The sequence below is a fragment of the Macrotis lagotis genome, chromosome 7 (genome assembly GCF_037893015.1).
Source record: "Macrotis lagotis isolate mMagLag1 chromosome 7, bilby.v1.9.chrom.fasta, whole genome shotgun sequence".
In the NCBI taxonomy this organism is placed as follows: Eukaryota; Metazoa; Chordata; class Mammalia; order Peramelemorphia; family Peramelidae; genus Macrotis; species Macrotis lagotis.
This window is the reverse complement of record NC_133664.1, coordinates 201538966-201559493: the sequence shown is the minus strand read 5'-3', so window position 1 is coordinate 201559493 and position 20528 is coordinate 201538966. Positions and strand designations below refer to the sequence as shown.

The window sequence follows — 20528 nt, the reverse complement described above, 5'->3', positions numbered from 1 at the left end:
AATTTATTTTGCAAGATTCTATATATTTGTAATGGATTTTGTTTTTCTTGCCTTCTCAGTGGGTCCAGGGAGAAGAATGGTAGAGAGAGAATTCAGAACTGAATATAAAATTTAAAAAACATTTAAGCTTATTGGATATAAAAATAGCTCACATTTCTAGTGGAAGGTTTGTAGAGAATTTGATCTTTGGGTGAACCGAGTGAAATCTACACTCACTGTATAAATGAAGTAAAATGAAGAATTGAGGTAATTCTGCAGATAAGGAAAATTAATACCATTTAATCACTTTCATAAATCATAATGAATACAATATGTTACACTAATGAGTGATGTCACCCATGGCCTAGAGGGTTTGGATCCCAGAGAAATAATTTCTCTGAACTCAACCCAGAGCTGAGATGTATCCTATGGGCAGCCTGGCTTCAAGGAGGGAAATGGGGCTCTTCTCTAATTCTTTGGCTTTGAAGGAAAATCGCTCAAAACAAAGCTTAGGGATGGCTTACATTAGGAGCCTCCCAAAGAGAATCAAAACAGGTAATAGGTCTGGAGGTGAATGGGTATGGAGAGGGGGAGTGGAGAATTAGAGGCCACAGTGTCCAACCATCTCATCTTACAGAAGAAGAAACTGAGAATGACTGATTAGTCAATCAATCTGCCAGTCTTCTTATCCTTTACTCCCCTCTTCATTTAATACACATTAATATACAGAATTCTTCCTTGATGTTTGAATAAGACTCACCTTTGCCTATCTCATCTTGCCTTTCTCATTTTTGTCTCTATCACCTTTGCTTCTATCATCTTGCTGCTACAATCTTGCCTCTTTCACCTTTGCATCTCTCACCTTTGCTCTAGCATCTTTGCCTCTCTCCTCTGGCTCCCCTCACCTTGGCCTCTCTCTCTCTCTCTCTCTCTCTCTCCCCTCACCTTGGCCTCTCTCTCCTCTGGCTCCCCTCACCTTGGCCTCTCTCTCTCTGTCTGTCTGTCTGTCTGTCTGTCTGTCTCTCTCTCTCTCTCTCTCTCTCTCTCTCTCCCCTCACCTTGGCCTCTCTCTCCTCTGGCTCCCCTCACCTTGGCCTCTCTCCTCTGGCTCCCCTCACCTTGGCCTCTCTCTCTCTCTCTCTCTCTCTCTCTCTCTCTCTCTCTCTCTCTCTCTCCCCTCACCTTGGCCTCTCTCTCCTCTGGCTCCCCTCACCTTGGCCTCTCTCTCCTCTCTCCCCTCACCTTGGCCTCTCTCTCCTCTGGCTCCCCTCACCTTGGCCTCCTTCCCCTCCCCTCACCTTGGCCTCTCTCTCCTCTGCTCCCCTCACCTTGGCCTCTCTCTCTCTCTCTCTCTCTCTGTCTCTGTCTCTGTCTCTCTCTCTCTCTCTCTCTCTCTCTCTCTCTCTCCCCTCACCTTGGCCTCTCTCTCCTCTGGCTCCCTTCACCTTGGCCTCTCTCTCCTCTCTCCCCTCACCTTGGCCTCTCTCTCCTCTGGCTCCCCTCACCTTGGCCTCCTTCCCCTCCCCTCACCTTGGCCTCTCTCTCCTCTGGCTCCCCTCACCTTGGCCTCTCTCTCTCTCTCTCTCTCTGTCTCTGTCTGTCTCTCTCTCTCTCTTGGCTCTCTCTCTCTCCCCTCACCTTGGCCTCTCTCTCCTCTGGCTCCCCTCACCTTGGCCTCCTTCCCCTCCCCTCACCTTGGCCTCTCTCTCCCCTCCCCTCACCTTGGCCTCTCTCTCCTCTCTCCCCTCACCTTGGCCTCCTTCCCCTCCCCTCTCCCCCCTCCCTCCCCTTGACCTCCCTCCCCTCCTCCCCTTGGCCTCCCCTCCTCCCCTCCCTCCCCTTGGCCTCTCCCCCCTCCCTCCCCTTCCCCTTGGCCTCCTCCCTCCCTTGGCCTCTCCCCTCCTCTCCTCCCTCTTGCCTCCCTCCCCTTGGCCTCTCTCCCCTCCCTCCCCTCCTCTCTCTCCCCTCTCCCCCCTCCCCTTGGCCTCTCTCTCCCCTTGGCCTCCCCTCCCTCCCCCTCCCTCCTCTCCCCTTGGCCTCTCTCTCTCTCTCTCCCCCTCCCCTTGGCCTCTCTCCCCTCCCTCCCCTTGGCCTCCCTCCCCTTGGCCTCCCTCCCCTTGGCCTCTCTCCCCTTGGCCTCTCTCCCCTCCCTCCCCTTGGCCTCTCTCCCCTCCCTCCCCTTGGCCTCTCCCCCCTCCCTCCCCTTGGCCTCTCCCCCCCCCCCCCCTCCCCGGACTGGAAGCTCTAGCAGGGAGGCCTCGCCTGCCTCTCCGAGCCCTGAGGGAGGCGCCGGGCTCGGGGTCCCGGGAGCCAGCCGCGGCCAGACGGGCGCGGAGGGCTGGCCGACTCGGGGGCGCAGCCCGGGCACTGCCCCGCCAGCGGGCAGTGGAGACCGGCCACGTGGCTGGGGATCTCGGGGCGGATATGCCAAAGCCAAGTGGGCGGAGAGGGGGAGGCGTTTCGGAGGAGAGTGCCGCAAAAGGCGCCATTAGGGGGCGCAGGCGAGGCGGAAGAAACGCTTTATTTTGCCCTCTGGACTCGCGTGCCCCAGTAACCCCTCACTCAAGCGACCCAGAGTAACCTTCTTTCGCAGGAACCGGTGACCCCTCCCTTCCTCGACTCTCGCCTGCTCGAGCCTCAGCCAATGGGAAACAGGGAAGGAGCCTGCCCGCCCCGCCCCCTCCCGGGGCTCCTCCCCAACCAGTTGGAGCAGGATTGTAAAATCACTTCTCAGCCGGTTTGGGAATCCTCCAATGGCAATTCCAGTTCCCTCTTCTAAGCCCCGGCCTCTTCCCGCCGGCCTACCGCGTCGCCGGTCTGGTTGGAGGCACCGATGCCTTCCGAACGCCAAACCCCGCCCTCCGCCCCCGGAGCTTCACCCAAACCCCGCCCCTTCGCTCGTGCCCACCAATAGAACCCGCGAGCCTTCCGACTGGGCGGGCTGACAGCCAATGTCCACGCCGTGGGCGGGCTTCGGGCTGGAGTGGAGGTGAAGCTGTTGCGCTTTGCCCACAAGCGTGGCGCGCGGAGTGTGGTGGGGGGCGTCCCACGGGGGCGCCCGGAGTTAAGATGGCGACGGCGGCTGATCAGGACGCGGAGACCGTAGCCAAGCTGGTGTCGGGGGTCCTCCGAGCGGGGGTCGAGGACCATTGGCTGGGGCAGCTGTCGGCGTACCTCGGTGCCTCGGAGCAGGCGTTGCGGCTCATCACCTCCATCTTCCTGGGTCAGTGCTCTCCGCTCCCCCGGGCAGAGGGGCGCGCCTCCCCGTGCTCCCCCGGGGGCTTCGCCCGGGTGCGACACCCCCCCCCCCCGTCTCCATCCGCCCCCAAAGTCGCAGCAGCCACTTCCGGGGCACGGCCGCCTCCCGCCCCCCCCCTCACTCCTTTAGGAGGCTGAGGCCGCTGCCCCTGGACCCCCGCGCCCCGGCCACCCCGCCCCCGGGCCGGGCCCTGCTGCTGCCCCTGCGGCGGCGTCGGTGCCCAGCAGCCTCCCTACCCCCTCGCCTTAACCCTGTCCGGGGCCGCGCCTCTCTACAGGTGCGCCCACCTGCCCGCCAGGGCCCGCCAGCCCAGTTGTGCGGACCCCCGGGGCATCCGCTGCAGCCCTGCCTCCCGTAGGGAGCCCCCCGTCATTACGGCTTTGCCTCCTGTGCAGCTTGCTTTGTGGGTACCAGTCTGCGTAGGGGACCCCCTGCCTGACCCCGGCGAGGAGCAGGCTCTTCACCAAAGTCTAGCCAGTGGAGCAGAGAGGTAGAAGCCGCTTCTAGCTAGGTTCCCCTTTGGCATGGAGAGTACAGGATGTCCCCCGACAAGTAGGCACAATAATTTCTGAAGGGGAAGAGCCTTGCCAGCTGAAGTCACCCGGAAAGGGCACCTGAGCTGGTGAACCTTGAAAGGAAACCAGGAATCCTCAGGAGCAGATGGTGCCAAGCCGGTGCTTCAGCCCGGGGACATGAACAGCTAGTATCAGACCGCTGAGGATTGTGTGTATGGTGCATGCGAGAATGTCACAAGAAATCAGTCTGGGAAAGTGTCCATTATTTTTTCCTCTGTCTATTTATATAAGTATATCCCTCCCACCTGATACCATAGAACTTGCTGGTATTTGAGGAGAAAGGACAATTGTCTTAAAGGTTATTCACAGATTTTTTTGCTTGCAGACAACTGTTTTCATATCATACAGCATGTCATCACTAGCTTCTTTTACCATGAACATCCAGTTCTATTGCATGATTGCAAAACTTTCTCCTTCACTTCAATGTCTTGTCCTTAAGGGTTTTGTTTCAGTAGTTTGCTGAAGAACATTTTTACATATGAACCAGACTGTAAAGGTCATCTAATCCAAGCATTTCCTATTGCAGAGAACAAAACTGAGACCTCAAGTGATTGGTTAATGACTTATTAGATTAATTCAAACCTAGGTCCTTTGACCCAAGTCTAAGCACTTTTTTAAATTGCACCATGCTATATGTTAGCATTATTGACTGCTAATCATCATCAAGAACTTTCTGCTTACTGGTTACTGTTTACGAGATGTTTTCAGTCTTGTCCCACTCTTTGTGACTCCATAGTCTATATATCTCTCCAATACCCATGGGTGTTGGGGTTTTCTTGGCAGATGTATAGAGTGGTTTCCTTCTCTAGCTAGAAGTTAAAAAGTGACTTGCCAGGGCAGCTAGGTGGCACAGTGGATAGAACACCAGCCCTGGAGTCAGGAGGACCTGAGTTCAAATCCAGCCTCAGACACTTAATAATTGCCTGTGTGACCTTGGACAAGTCACTTAACTCCATTGCCTTAAATAATAAATTTTAAAAAAAAAACAAAAAAATGACTTGCCCAAGGTGTTATAGGCAATAAGCATCTGAGGCTGGTCTTCCTGAATCCAGACTCAGCTCTTCCCCTAACTGCCTTCTACTATGTTACTATGTTAGATGCATACTTTAAAAGATCTATGCTTTTTTATGTAGATGCTCTTCATAGAAACAGATTGAAAGCAACCTTTGAATTCCCTTGGCAAAACAGAAATCATCACCCAAAGGTCTGGAAATTTAACTTAGCTAGGCTGAGCCTCAGTTGCTGGGTGAGTAATTTTTCTGGTTTGGAAGAAACAGCCACAACTTTGGTTTTTGCTGACATCCTTTTTGGAGAACTTGCCACAATGAGGTGTCTTTTTAGTGGAAGACTAGTCTAGAAACTGAAAAGAGTAAAAAATAAGACAATTTCTGCCCTGAACAAACATAGTCAATTGGTGAGGCAAGATTATGTGCATGAAACTATAAAAATATAGAAGCAGTATGTAATTAAATTCTAAATAGGGTGGCATACCTCTGCTAGAGAAATTCAGAGAAGGGAGGTAAGGATTGAATTAACTACTTTAAAAGGAGGGACTTAAATTGGACTTTGAAGAATAGTTTTGTTTGGGAGCAATGAAGAGAGGACAGGCAACTGAATGAAGAGAGTCATAGATTGGAATGGGCTGATGAGTGGGTGTAAAGAGTGACATTGAAGAGACATAATAAGATACAGCCAGATGGTAGAAGGTTTTTAATGCCAGCTTGAGGACTTTGGACCTCATCTAATAAGAAATAGGTTTCTGATAGATAACATTAGCAAAGCATATTTTTCGAATTGAAATTATAGATATTGCCTAAGTCCATGACCTTAGTCATTATTATTATCCTGGGGTTCTCACCTATTTCCTTTACTCAGATTTACCATTTTTCCCTATGGATTTTTTTTTCCCTTCACTTTGAATTCTTTGTTTCAAATCATGGTCCTTCCTGCATTGGGCCAATCTTATCTCTGCTGTTCTGTCACTTCCTTCTGTCCTTTCACTCTCAGTTATCATCAAAGTATTATTCAGCATGTTTTACACAACGGGTGTTCCAAGTTCTTGAGTAGCCCTATCTTGCCCTAATCACGCATATACCCTTGTCCTCGATCACTGTTTCATTTTTTAAGCCTAACACATAGACTTAAACTACCTAAAACTATGTTGTGGAAATAAGTAGCCATTTTATGACAAAATTAAAATTGTAGTTCAGAAACATAACTATTTGTGGGAAAGAAAATGAATAAAGAAGGACTCATATCATGCATATGATAAAGGTCATAGATCTAAGTGCTGGTGCTCTTCCTTCCTTTAAACTAGGCACTAGGAAATATATTTGCCTCCACTATGTAGACTAGCAGCCAACAAACTTAGAAGTATGGTACTAAGTTTTTTACTTTTTTCATACAATATCAAATTTAAAAATTAAAGTCCTGTTGTATAATTTTTGGGGACCTCTTACCACCACCCCCAGTCAAAAAGAGAGAACAACACAACCTTCCATGTAGAGATTAATTTGGGTTCAGAGTACCTCTTTTTTTAAAAAAAGCTGTTTTGCAATATTAAATCTATTAGTCATATTTTATTGCGTGGATTATGCTAAGATAATTTTATTTTCCCAATTGATATTTCTGTGAAGGCAGGGAGATTTACTTGATATATGACCCAATAGGAAGTCCAGTAGTGGACAATTCTGGGGAGGCTGCCATAGCATACATGACTTTGTATAGTCCTTAGTTTCGAAGTTTTATGAGAGAGCTTCTAAGAGAGGGTCCTCTCTTGTAGCCATCTTGGCTCCCCCCCCCCACTTTGTATAGTCCTAAGGACTAAGGTTTAAAGTCTTTTAAGTAGGAGTCCCTCAGAGAATCTGTAAGCTCAAAACTATTTTCATAATAATACTAAGATGTTTTCATTTCTATGGTAAAAAAATGATTGATATAACCCACAAAAGCTCTTTTGTGTGTTGGGGGGCAGTCCTCAATAATTTTTGGAAGTGTTAAAAGGGATCTTGAGATCAAAAAGTTTTGAGAACCACTGGTATAGGGTGACCCTGTTTATCTCAAAGGAGACACAGTTCTCCTCATGAATTGATTTTTAATTCATCGTATGTGTTAAGATAAAGTGGAATGAAGGGGAAAGAACTTTGGACCAGGAGTCTGACCTCCAAACTGTTCAGCTTCCTCTCCCTTAAAGTCTTTGAACCTCCATTTCCTTGTCTGTGTCCTGGGTCTAATAACACTTACACAGACCCTTAAAGTGCCTTTTCCTGGAGCGTTGAGTCTGTCTCAGCAAGATTAAGGCTTCCATTTCAGTTGGGAGCTCCCTCTACCAATGCAGAAAGATAGGCCACTGCTCTATAGACAACAACTGCATGAAGAGTTAGCTCCAGCCATTTTATGAGAGTTCCTCTGGACTCAGAGGCCACTTCTTTACCCACTCTACTTAATACATCTGTGCAGTAGAAATTAAAAACAACTCTAGTTCCCATAACCCTGTAAGGTTTGAGGAGCACTTTCCCTCCAACAGCCTTATGAGATGAGTAGTACAACTATTTTTATACCTATTTTACAAATAAGGAAACTGAGCATCTGAGTGATTTACTTGCCCATGAACACACAGATAGTAAATAGTGCATCTGTTAAAGTGATTCTCCCTGCCTTCACAAAAATATCAATTAGATGTTAGGAAAATGGAAACTATTTTAAAATAATCCATACAGTAAAATATAACTAATAGACCTAACATTGCAAAATGATTTCTTTTAATCTGAGCTAGATTCAGGCCTCCATGTCCTGAATCCAAGTCCAGAACTCACTTAGATTTCTTTTTATAGTACTTTGGAAGTAGGGCCAGTACTCCAAAAAGATTAAAATTCACTCCTCCAGATAAACTCCTCCACATTTTGGTCTGGACTCTTATCAGAGGGGTATCTAAAGATAAATGTTTTCTAGAATATTCCCCTTAATCTTTCTGTTCTTTTGTTGTTGTGGAATTAGTATGTGGACCTTTCCCAGCTTCAGAATCTGGCCAAAATGCAGCAGATGGTTGCCTATTTTAGCAGAGTAGTGCTCCTCTTGCACTCTTCTTGGCCAGGAGCTGTGATTTGGCACAGATAACAAATCACAGACTACAGTTAGAGCATCCTGACATTCCTAGGGAGGGGACAGAGTCTACATCACACAAATTGGTGATCTTTCGGATCAAAGGAAGTCTTCTTGTGCCCAGCAACAAACTGCAATTTTCTTTGGACTAAAATCATGTTAGGCTCTTTAGGAATCAAATCCATCTAGTAATTGGTTCACTCAATGCCCCAACCATTACCTTCAATCTTAGTGACCTCAATAGCCAAGTTGAGAGCCTTCAAAACTCCTAGCCTTGGGGGCAGCTAGGTGGCCAGCCCTGGAGTCAAAAGGACCTGAGTTCAAATCTGTACTCAGACACATAATAATTACCTAGCTTTGTAACCTTGGGCAACTCACTCATTGCCTTGCAAAGAACCAAAAAAAACTCCTAGCCTTTCATTCACTCTAAATCCCATGATTTCTGACTCTCCTTCTGCAGCCAGATACAAAAGAGGAAATCCCTTTAGGCTAAACAGGTCTATTTCCAGGTTCCTGACTTTTCATACTTTTCACAGAAATTTCTAATTCCCAATTTTACATATCACCTATTAATAATTCCCTCCTAAACTCTCTCTTAATCTTCATCCTGACTGCCAGTCTCCATTTTTCACTATTTTCCACCCTAACTTTCCTTTTTTCCTTCAAGTCTGTACCCTGTAGCTAGTTTTATACAATGTTGGCCTCCACCCTATGTGACCTTGTCATTCTGCTATTCAAACCCTGCTAATCTCTAATTACCATCCTACCCGCCCTGCCTTCTCTAACTACTGAATGTTACTAAAAGGAAAGTAATTAATTCATGGGACCTGTGTATCTTACAAATTTATGTTCTCTAATATCTGCTTTCTCTACCCTTGTTCAGGCTATTACCTTTAGTCTGTATTCTTAAAATAGCTGCCAGATGCCAGCCTCTTCTCTTTGTAAATCATTCGTTTTTTATAAATTATTAACTTTTTAAAATTTTCCCAGTAATTATTCTCTCTATAATGCCCTCCCTCATAATAAAAACAATGGTTAAGCCAAAATGACCACTACTGTGAACTCACAGTCTGGTCCTTCATCTGGCAGTGTATATTAATGGTCTTCCTAAAAGAGAGGGGAAAGTTCCCACCTAAGTTATCTGATCAACCTAAAAATCATCATTGGATTTGACTTGAATTCTGTTTGGAGTGGGGGGGGGGGTTATATTACTTTACTTTCATTATTAAAGTTATCCTGTATCTTATTCTTTAGGTTCTGCTTTTTTTATTCCTCATCAGCTAAATTTTTTATACTTGTCATTTCTTATGATACAATAATCAATCATGCTAGCACACACCCATTTCTTTCAACATTCCTCCAATTCATCCTTCACACAGCTAACCAAAATAATCTTTCTAAAACTCAACTGTGACCATATCACCTCCTGGCTTCCCCCAGACAAAATACCAGCTCCTTTATTTCTATGAATGGCCCACAACAGTCTACCTCAAACTCCCCCTCACAGCTTCATTTCACATCATTCCTCTTTACACATCCTTTGCTCTAGCCAAACCAGATGAGCTCCTTGCAATCCCAAACTGGTAACATGCCTAAACCGATACTTCTAACTTTCAAGTTCTTATCTTTTTCTAGGTTCATCTCCAGTCCTTCTTGATTTCTCACCACACATCACAATGGAAAATGTTCTCTCCCTTGCTTATTCTTTTTAGCATACCTGTTGTAGATCTCCTTTACTAATTTACTGCTAGGCTCTCAAGCACGCACACAATACCCACCTATCTTTTGCTTTATTGGCTTCTGCCACATTAACCAGACCCCTACCTGAAAAGTTTTTGTCCTGCTCTGCCCTTAATGGGTCTCTGGACCATCCCCATGCTTAGTTACCCCCCCCTCCATGCACTGACTCTTACCTTCTAGTAAATATCATGAATCTCAAAGACTCTGACCTTGATCCAGCATTGCCTCTGGAGTTCCTTTTCTGGGTTTTGTCCCTGACCTTTCTCCTTCCCTGACAGTTGCCCTTGCTGCTGCTTCATGAATTTGCACATGCCTCTGGCTACTCTATCTGATTCTCACTGGGAACCAACAGGAATGTCCATGGTGTAATGGAACTTGGAATCAGAAGAATCCACTTAGCAGTCATGGGATATGAACCCTCTCCTGATTCTCTCCCCCTAACAGTGTCCACCCCTAAAAAAAAAAAAGTCATCTTGTATCTATGCATATGAACACATGTGCATGCACACATATGCACATACTAGTATTGCATGTTTCCCTAAAACAATGTAAATTCCTTGAGGACTGGGTCTGTTTTGATTTTATCATTTTTTTTCTCTCCAATAACCCCTAGCAGTTTGTGATACACAATGGCCTTTAATATATATGTCTATTGATTAATTATATTTTCTACTTATCCCTGTCTCCTGCTCCTTTATTCACTATCACCACTCCTCCCAATATTCCTTGTAAGTTCCATGAAGGCAAAGGGTATTGTTACATGGTACCCAAAGATTTTTAAGAGCAATTTTTTTTAAATGCCCAGGTTCATCTGACAGTAGTTAAACATTAAGTAAATAAGATTTCTGGACTTGTTACATAGCAGATTCTGCTGCTGGAGTGCCAACTTCTACATTTCTTAATCTTTCCTCCACATTCACAGCCACAAGTTTCATCAGTCTCTGAAGCTTCCTGTTTGTTTTTTCTAGTCACTCCTTTTTCTTTCTACCCTGCATGTTATAAAATCCATAGCAACAGAACTTTAAGAATATTAAAGTCATTTCATTGACCAGTTCTACAACTAAAGCCTTCAAAATAAATCAGAAAATGAGTTGGAAAAAAATGCCTATCTACTTGACTGATACAAAGTCTTCCTCTAATGCTTCCTCCTGACATGGAAGGGAGACTAATTTCTCAAAGGCTATATCAACATGATATAAACTCTAGCAGGTCCTATCTTACTGGAAAGACTATAATTCTGGCACCAGACTCTGTTTTCTGAGGCCAGCATGACCAAGTACAAAGAAGCTTATCAGTAGGCTGTCTACTTGGTAATGAGTTCTCTGACCATCAAGTAACAATGAAAGTTATAAAATGGCTCATGATTGATCCTATGCTTCCCTTTAGTTTGTAGTAATTTGGGCAGAATGGAAGAAAAGGGGTCAGAGAGTACCAAGAGATAAGTAGTTTTTAGATAATCTATAAAAATTAGCCTTGCTATTAGTACTCTGTATGTGAGATCCTTGACTAGTGAACAAGTGGTCATACTACGGGAGCAACTGGGTCATATCAGTCTTGAAATTCTTGCTATAAACAAAACTCCACACCAAAGGAAAATTGCCACTAATATAGCCGTTTCATTATAGAAGCATATAAAGGAGTTAACAAAGTTGGTTTTATTGTGCATCTAAATGTAATGGATTCATTCCTATATTGTCTGTGCATCCTGTCTCTTTCCCACTCCAGTTCATCTTCCACATATTGCAAAAAATAATTTTCCTAAATTTCATCTCTGATTTCCCCACCCTATTCCATGTGCTAGAGCTCTCAGTTGCCTTAAGAATCCAATATTGACTCCTGTTTGGCATTCAAATCTCTTCACAACCTGGACCCTTCTAGACTGTGGAAGATGAGGATGTCAGTATTCTGATGGATAAAATTCTGGTTTTCATGTATACTGCATATATATATGGTACAAACAGTTTATGAATATTTTTGTTCCAGATTTCTGCACATAATAGAATTGTAAACTCATAAACCCAAGAACAGTATGGTTAATGGAGCTAGGGAAAGAGGGGCCTGGGTTTGAATTCCACTTCTGCCAATTACCTGCATGAGCTGGACACATCTCTCTGATCCTTATATTCCTTATCTGCAAAATGAAGGGGTCAAACTAGATGATTTTGAATCATGATTTGGGCATGATGCTGTTATGGAAGGCATAGGTGGAAAAATACTCTATGTGGCATAAAATCCAGAAAAATATGAAACAAGTCACTTGAATGCTAGTTGGTTAAACTACAGACATTTTAGGGGCCCTTAACTAAAGAATTTTAGATTTTTTTAAAATTAATATTGTATTTTTGTCATTCATCTTTGAATCTGTTCCTTCAACCTCCACCCTTCCAATAAACATAATAAAGATTTGTAAAAAGAGAGAGAAGGTTTTGTTAATTTTCCCTTCTTTTCTTAAAAAAATCTTATTTTATGGGATAGTTCTCAGAGGGGAAAAGGAAGAGATAGTGGAGGAAATTTAGACAAAGTGAAAACAAACATTATCAATAAAATTTTTTCTAAAAAAATGAGAGGGAGGGAAAAGCAGTTAAGCAAATCTGACCAACACATCACTAAATTTTGATGATCTATGCAGCATTCTGATCTCTGCACGGAAAGGAAGGAAGATTAGGCCATTTTTTAAAATTTTTTTCTTTATCTAGTCCATTCTCTGAAGATAGAAGAAAAATATTTTATCTTGTGCTTTCAGGTTTACAATATCTCTGTTAGCCAGTTTTGGGGGACGGAGTGCATTTTAGTATAGGAGATAGACAAGTGCAAAGTAAACTGACTCATTGAGTTTTTGACTCAGGAGGGAGTTTGGGTTTTAAAAAAAATCTATTTAGCATGTCAGTACTAAACCTTCCTATTCTCCAGTCTGTTTCTATAATCAATAATTATCTATTGAACTCATAGCTCAAAGTTTTGTGCTTTGATCTTCCAGGACACTAAAAAACTTGTAGTCTACTTTTGAAGCTAAGATACACATTTGAAAAATAACAGTATTGTAATAAGTAATGGAGTTAAGGGTGACTAGGTGGCGCAGTGGATAGAGCACCAACCCTGCAGTCAGGAGTACCTGAGTTCAAATCCAGCTTCCGACACTTAATGGTAATTACCTAACTGTGTGGCCTTGGGCAAGCCACTTAAACCCCATGGAATTAAAATAAGTACTTTATGATCAATAAATATTTATGAAATACTGGCTGTGTACAAGGTAATCTTCTAGAATAGTTCCTTGGTGATAAAAATACAAAAATGACATAGTCAGTTTCAGGTGGTATTCCCAGTGAAGTCTTCCCAGAAGAATTGGAGATGAGATTTGGATAAACCAAGGACAGGACAGGGTAAAGAGAGAGACCAGAAGTGCCATCCAGACATCCCATTGGTATCTCCAACTCCGTATATCCAAAATAGATTTTTTTTCCCTTCCACTCTAAATTCATCCCATCTTCCTTCAAATATTCCCTATTTCTGTGGACAATACTACTGTCCTATCAAGTTCACATCCCAAGTTGTCCTAATGATTTGACCTCTCCTCATAACCCCTCCATTGATAACCAGTCAGTTGCCATATCTCAGAAATATTATCTCTATTATCTGATCCCTTTCTTTCTACTTATAGCCACTACCCTAAATCAACTCAATCATCTCTCAGTTAGATTACTGCAATAGTTTTTTCAGTGACCTATAACCAGTTTTCCTTATTCCAGTCTGTCTTTTTTGAATCAATCCTTCACACAGCTGCCAAATTAATATTCAAATTAATATTCAAAAACTGTGCGCTCCTCTGTTCCCTCCATGACAGGGTGTTTAACCTTGGTTCATGGATTTCAGGCAGGTCTGTGAACATGAATGGGAATAAATTACTTCTTTATTTCAATATAATTTATTTCTTTTGTAATCCTGTATGATTTTATGCATTTAAAAAGCATTATTATAAGAAGAGAGGAAGCATTCTTCTTTTACATCACTCCAAATTGCTTTCAGGAACAGGACTCTTACCAGACTTTGTACCTAGGACACCAAGTTTTGAAATAAAATACAAACTCAACCTAGCATTTTGAAAAATTCATTTTCTTGATGCCTTTTGTTTTTTTACATTGCAGTAGTTTCTATACATATATAACTGCTCTGAAAAGCAGAAATAAAAGGAAAAATTAGCAATCCATTGATTGCTTCTCTTTGTAGTCCCCACCTCTTGGATGACAGGAAAGGCAGTAGGTCCCATCATTTGTTCTAGGGTTTTTTTTAGATTTTTCAAGGCAATGGGGTAAAGTGGCTTGTCCAAGGCCACATGGCTAGGTAATTATTAAGTGTCTGAGGTCAGATTTGAACCCAGGTACTCCTGACTCCAAGACTGGTACTCTGCGCCACCTAGCCACCCCTATTTGTTCTGTTTTTCAAGGGCAACTAGGTGGCTCAGTGGATAGAGCCTTGGAATCAGGAGGATGGGAGTTCAAATCTAGCCTCCAACGCTTGCCACTTACTAGCTATGTGATCTTGAGCAAGTCACTTAATCCTGATTGCCTCGCATCCAAGGCCATGTCCAATCATCCTGATTCATATCTGGCTACTGGACCCATTTGGTTCCAAAGAAGAAAAGCTGGTGAATTAGCACAGCCCCTCACTCAAATCTAATTCATTTGCTTGTTATGGCATCACCTCCCTGATGTTGTGGTCTTCAAAAATAATGGACAAACATCATCTGTTTTTCAGTGATTCAGAGTTTAGTTTCCTTTCAGTGTCCTATATAGATATATAGAGATATATATATATATATATATATATATATATATATATATATATATATATATGTATGTATGTATTTATTTTTCTGGTTCTGCTTATTAATTCTACATCAGTTTATATAAATTTCAGGTTTTGCTGAACTCATTTTTCTGCTTCATTATAATCTATTATCTTTATAAGATCATAGATCAAGAACTAGAAGTTAACTCAGAACCATATAATCTGTTATTTTACAGATAAGGGAAATGAACACAGGGAGATTACTGAATTTGCAAGAGGTCTCTCCCAGACAACAAACATTAGAAGTAGAATTCAACTTTAAAAAAAAAGTAGAGGGGCGGCTAGGTGGCGTAGTCGGGGCGGTTAGGTGGCGTAGTAGATAAAGCAGCGGCCTTGGAGTCAGGAGTACCTGGGTTCAAATCCGGTCTCAGACACTTAATAATTACCTAGCTGTGTGGCCTTGGGCAAGCCACTTAACCCCATTTGCCTTGCAAAAAAAAAACCCTAAAAAAAAAGTAGAATTCAAACATAAATCCATTGTGTTCTTCCCACTGTTAGCAAATCTCCCACTTGCCAGATCTTGGCAATGCTACCTCCACAATATCTTATATCTGATCCCTTTTTCTCTTTGACTTCTTGAATTATCTGAATTCAAGAGTATGCACAGTTCAGTCACTTCTCTTGCACCATTCCAGATTGGGCCCCCAGAATGATCAGAACAGTTCATAGTTTTGAGACAGGATATTTATTAGTATTTTTGTCTTCCCATCATTGTCGATCCAACATTGACTCTCTGGGGTTTTTCTCATCCCTGTCAATTTCCTGGGTATGAAGTAAAGTTGTTTTAATATGCCTTTCTCTTATTTATAATGATTTGACACATTTTCATATAGTTGTTGATAGTTTCCTTTTCTTTAGATAACTTTTCATATCCTTTAATCTCTTAAAGAAATTTACATTACATTGATTTTTGTTTTTGCAAAGTTTTTAATTTCTATATAATCAAATGTTTTTTAATAATGAAATATTTTACGGTTTTTATGTCTTCCTTTACACAGTGGATTTGTTAATTTTTTCCTGTACATTCTAGTTTTAGTAAATATGCCCTGGAAAAAGAAAACAATCAACCTGGCATATTAAACTCTCTAAGATTTGGCTCTTGCCTATATTTTCAGACTTAATTCCCATTTTTCCCCTCCAGGCATACCATAGGTTCACCCACCTGGTCACTGAAGTCCCTGTCTCCTGGGCCCAGTAATCCATCCCTTTCTCTGTGCCTTTTTACCACTGAGCCTGTCCCTGGAGTAAAGATGTCCTCCCTGTTCCACTTAACTTCTCAGAGTCTCCAGCCTTCTTTTAAGTCTCCATCAGGTATCACCTACTAGGATGGGAACTAAACTCAGTGTTTTTGTTCTCTCTTTCCTGAATTGCATTGTTATTTATCTGTATGCTACTTATTAGAATGTCAACTCAACTTTTTTAAAAAGTTATTTATTTATTTTGATTTTTATGATTTTCCCCTAATTTCACTTCCCTTTCCCCACCCCCCACAGAAGGCAGTTTGTTAGTCTTTACATTGTTTCCATGGTATACATTGATCTAAGTTGAATGTAATGAGAGAGAGATCATATTCTTAAAGAAGAAAAATAAAGTATAAGAGATAGCAAAATTATATAATAAGATAACTTTTTTTAAAATTAAAGGTAATACAGTCTTTGGTCTTTATTCAAATTCCACAATTCTTTATCTGGATACAGATGTATTCTCCATTGCAGATACCACAAAACTGTACCTCATTGTTACACTCTTGGAATGAGCGAGTCCATTTAGGTTGATCATTATCCCCATGTTGCTGTTAAGGTATACAATGTTCTTCTGGTTCTGCTTATCTCACTCAGAATCAGTTCATGCAAATCCCTCCAGGCTTCCCTGAATTCCAGTCCCTCCTGGTTTCTAATAGAACAATAATGTTCCGTGGCATACATATATCACAGTTTATTAAGCCATTCCCCAATTGATGGACATTCCCTCAGTTTCCATTTCTTTGCCACCACAAACAGGGCTGCTATGAATATATTTGTACAAGTGGTGTTTTTACCCTTTTTCATGATCTCTTCAGGGTATATACCCAGTAGTGGTATAGCTGTATCAAAGGGTATGCACATTTTTGATGCCCTTTGGTAATAATTCCAAATTGCTCTCCAGAAAGGCTGGATGAGTTCACAGCTCCACCAACAATGTATTAGGATCCCAGATTTCCCACATCCCTTCCAACATTGATCATTGTCCTTGGCCAGTCTGAGAAGTGTGAAGTGGTACCTCAGAGACACTTTAATTTGCATTTCTAATAAGTAGATTTAGAGCAATTTTTCATATGACTGATTGCTTTGATTTCCTCATCTGCAAATTGCCTTTGCATATCCTTTGACCATTTATCAATTTAGGAATGGCTTGGGGTTTTTTTTGTTTTTTTTGGTTTGGGTTTTTTTTTTTAGGTATTTTTGCAAGGCAAATGGGGTTAAGTGGCTTGCCCAAGGCCACACAGCTAGGTAATTATTAAGTGTCTGAGACCGGATTTGAACCCAGGTACTCCTGACTCCAAGGCCAGTGCTTTATGGTTTGGGGTTTTTTTTAGGTTTCTTGCAAGGCAAATGGGGTTAAGTGGCTTGCCCATGGCCACACAGCAATTATTAAGTGTCTGAGACCAGATTTGAACCCAGGCACTCCTGACTCCAGTGCTGGTGCTTTATCCACTGCACCGGCTAGCCGCCCCAAAATGGCTTGTTTTTTTAAAAATTTGACTCAGTTCTCTGTATATATTTTAGAAATGAGTCCTTTGTCAGAAACAGTAGTTATAAAAATTGTTTCCCAATTTACTACATTTCTTTTGATCTTGTTTACATTGGTTTTGTCTTTGCAAAACTTTTTAATTTAATGTAACTAAAATCATCTAGTTTGCTTTTAGTGATGTTCTCCATCTCTTCCTTGGTCATAAACTGCTTCCCTTTCCATAGATCTGACAGGTAAACTATTCTTTGATCTCCTAGTTTGCATATAGTATTGCTTTTTTATGTCTAAATCCTGTATCCATTTGGATCTTATCTTGGTATAGGGAGTGAAGTGTTGGTCTAATCCAAGTTTTTGCCATACTAACTTCCAATTTTCCCCACAGTTTTTATTGAAGAGAAAGTTTTTATCCCAATAGTTAGCTGGACTCTATGGATTTATCAAACAGCAGATTACTATAATCAATTCCTGCTATTGCACCTAGTCTATTCCACTGATCCATGATTCTATTTCTTAGCCAATACCAGACAGTTTTGATAACTGATGCTTTATAATATAATTTTAGATCTGGTAGGACAAAGCCACCTTCTTTTGTAATTTTTTTCATTAAATCCCTGGAAATTCTTGACTTTATTTCTCCGTATGAATTTACTTACAATTTTTCCTAACTCATTAAAGTAATTTTTTGGAGTTTTGATTAGTAGGGCACTAAACAAGTAGCTTAATTTTGGTTGTCATTTTTATTATATTAGCGCAACCTATCCATGAGCAGTTGATATTTGCCCCGTTATTTAAATCTGATTTTTTTTTTTAGATTTTTCAAGGCAGTGGGGTTAAGTGGCTTGTCCAAGGCCACATAGCTAGGTAATTACTAAGTGTCTGAGGTTGGATTTGAACCCAAGTACTCCTGACTCCAAGGCTGGTGCTCTATCCACTGCACCAGCTAGCCACCCCTTTAAATCTGATTTTATTTGCTTGAAAAATGTTTTGTAATTGTTTTCAAAAAGCTTCCGAGTCTGCCTTGGCAAATAGACTCTCAGATGTTTTATGTTGTCTGAAGTTACTTTGAATGGAATTTCTCTTTCTAGCTCTTTCTGCTGCATCTTGTTAGTCATATATAGAAATGTTGAGGATTTTTGAGGGTTTATCCTGTGACTTTGCTAAAGTTGCTAATTATTTCTAGTAGTTTTTTAGTTGATTTTTGGGATTCTCTAGGTATACTATCATGTCATCTGCCAAGACTGAGAGTTTGTCTCTTCCTTCCCAATTCTAATTCCTTCAATTTCTTTTTCTTCTCTAATTGCTGAATTTCTAATATGATACTGAATAGTAGTGGTGATAATGGGCATCCTTATTTCACAACCCTGATATTGTTGGGAATGCCTCTAGCCTCTCCCCATTGAATATAATGCTTGTTGATGGTTTCAGATAGATACTGCTTTTCATTCTAAGGAACAATCCATTTATTCCTACATTCTCTAGTGTTTTTAGTAGGAATAGGTGCTATATTTTGTCAAGCTTTTTCAGCATCTATTGATATAATCATATGATTTATGATAGGTTATTGGTATAATTAATTATACTAACAGTTTTCCTAATATTGAAACAACCTGCATTCCTGGGATAAATTCTACTTGGTCATAGTATATTAATCTAGCAAAAATTTGTTGTAATCATTTTGCTATTTTATTTAAGATTTTTGCATCTATATTCACCAGGGAGATGTCTGTAATTTTCATTCTCTGTTTTTAACTCTTCCTGGTATAGGTATCAGCACCATATTGGTGTCAATAAAAGAGGCAGAGTTCTATCTTCACCTATTTTTCCAAAGAGTTTATATAGAATTGGAACCAATTGTTCCCTAAATGTTTGATAGAATTCACTTGTGAATCCATCTGACCCTGGAGATTTTTTTCTTAGGGAGTTCAATAATGGCTTATTGAATTTCTTTTTCTGAGATAGGGTTATTTAGATTTTTAATTTTTTTCTTCATTTAGCCTGGGCAACTTATTTTTGTAAATATTCATCCATTTCACTTAGATTATCAAATTTATTGGCATAGAGTTGGGCAAAATAGTTCTGAATTATTATTTTAATTTTCTCATTGGTGGTGAGTTTACCCTTTTTATTTATGGTACTAGCAATTTAGTTCTCTTCTTTATTTTTCTTAATCAAATTAACCAGAGGTTTATCAATTTTATTGTTTTTTTCATAAAGCAATGCTCTTGGTTTTATTTATTAGTTCAATAGTTTTCTTGCTTTCGATTTTATTAATTTCTCCTGTAATTTTTAGAATTTCTAATTTGGTATTTAATTGGGGGTTTTAATTTGTACTTTCTCTAATTTTTTTAGTTACATGTTTAGTTCATTGATTTCCTCTTTCTCTAATTTATTCATGTAAGCACTTAAAGATATAATATATCCCCTGACAGCTGCCTTGGCTGTGTCCCATAAATTTTGGTATGTTGTTTCATTATTGTCATTATCTACGATGAAATAATTCTTTCTATAATTTGTTGTTTGATCCACTTGTTCTTTAAAATGAGGTTATTTATTTTCTAGTTAGTTTTAGGTCTATATCTTCCTGGCCCAGTATTGCATGTGATTTTTATTGCATTGTGATCTGAGATGTATTCACTATTTTTGCCAAGTGTCAATTTGCAGTTCCTAAATAGTACATACTAGGATTTTAGTACATGTTTGTTGAATCGACTGAAGGGAAGGAGAATGAAATCCGTAAGCCTGAAGAGAGCTGACATTCATATCCCTTTCAGGTTTGCAGTCTGCATCTCATCTTAGTCTTACAGTAATACTAAGAGGTAGATACATGAGATATCTAGATTATTAACCTCATTTTACAGATAAGGAAATTGAGGCTCTTAGAGATTAAGGGACTTGCTTATGATATATTGCTGGTAGTCATGCAGGATTAGAGCTCAGGATTTCTGCACTTCAAGTCAAACCCACTCCTTTGCCACATTACTCCTCTCCCATCATAGAATTTTCAAATTAGAAGTCTTCCAGACTCTTATTTTGCAGCTTCTTCTTCCTTACCTAAATACTGTCATGACTAGCCACATAGATTCCACAGTTGATTACATAGGATCTTATTGGAGACATAATTTGGGGGGAAGTGATTAGAGCTGTTTGATGTAAAACCAAGACTTTGTGTATTCACTTGTTTGTCTAACATATACCAACTTGGTGCATTCAGAACACTGATAAGTAAGCACTGAGAAAGATACAAAGTTAAGGGGCTGCTAGGTTGTGTAGTGTTAAAAGCACCGGCCCTGGAGTCAGGAGTA

The 20528-nt window shown here is 41.1% G+C and overlaps 1 protein-coding gene across 1 annotated transcript in view; it reads left to right on the top strand.

Annotated features, from left to right (window-relative positions):
- The first annotated feature begins 2949 nt into the window (after positions 1 to 2949).
- The window catches only part of LPCAT3 (lysophosphatidylcholine acyltransferase 3), a 31219-nt gene continuing 13640 nt past the window's right edge, over positions 2950 to 20528 (top strand). Inside the window, exon 1 of the mRNA XM_074194518.1 lies at positions 2950 to 3202. Within this exon, the coding sequence (XP_074050619.1) occupies positions 3049 to 3202 (154 nt within the window). The 5' untranslated portion in view covers positions 2950 to 3048. The remainder of the gene's footprint in view (positions 3203 to 20528) is intronic.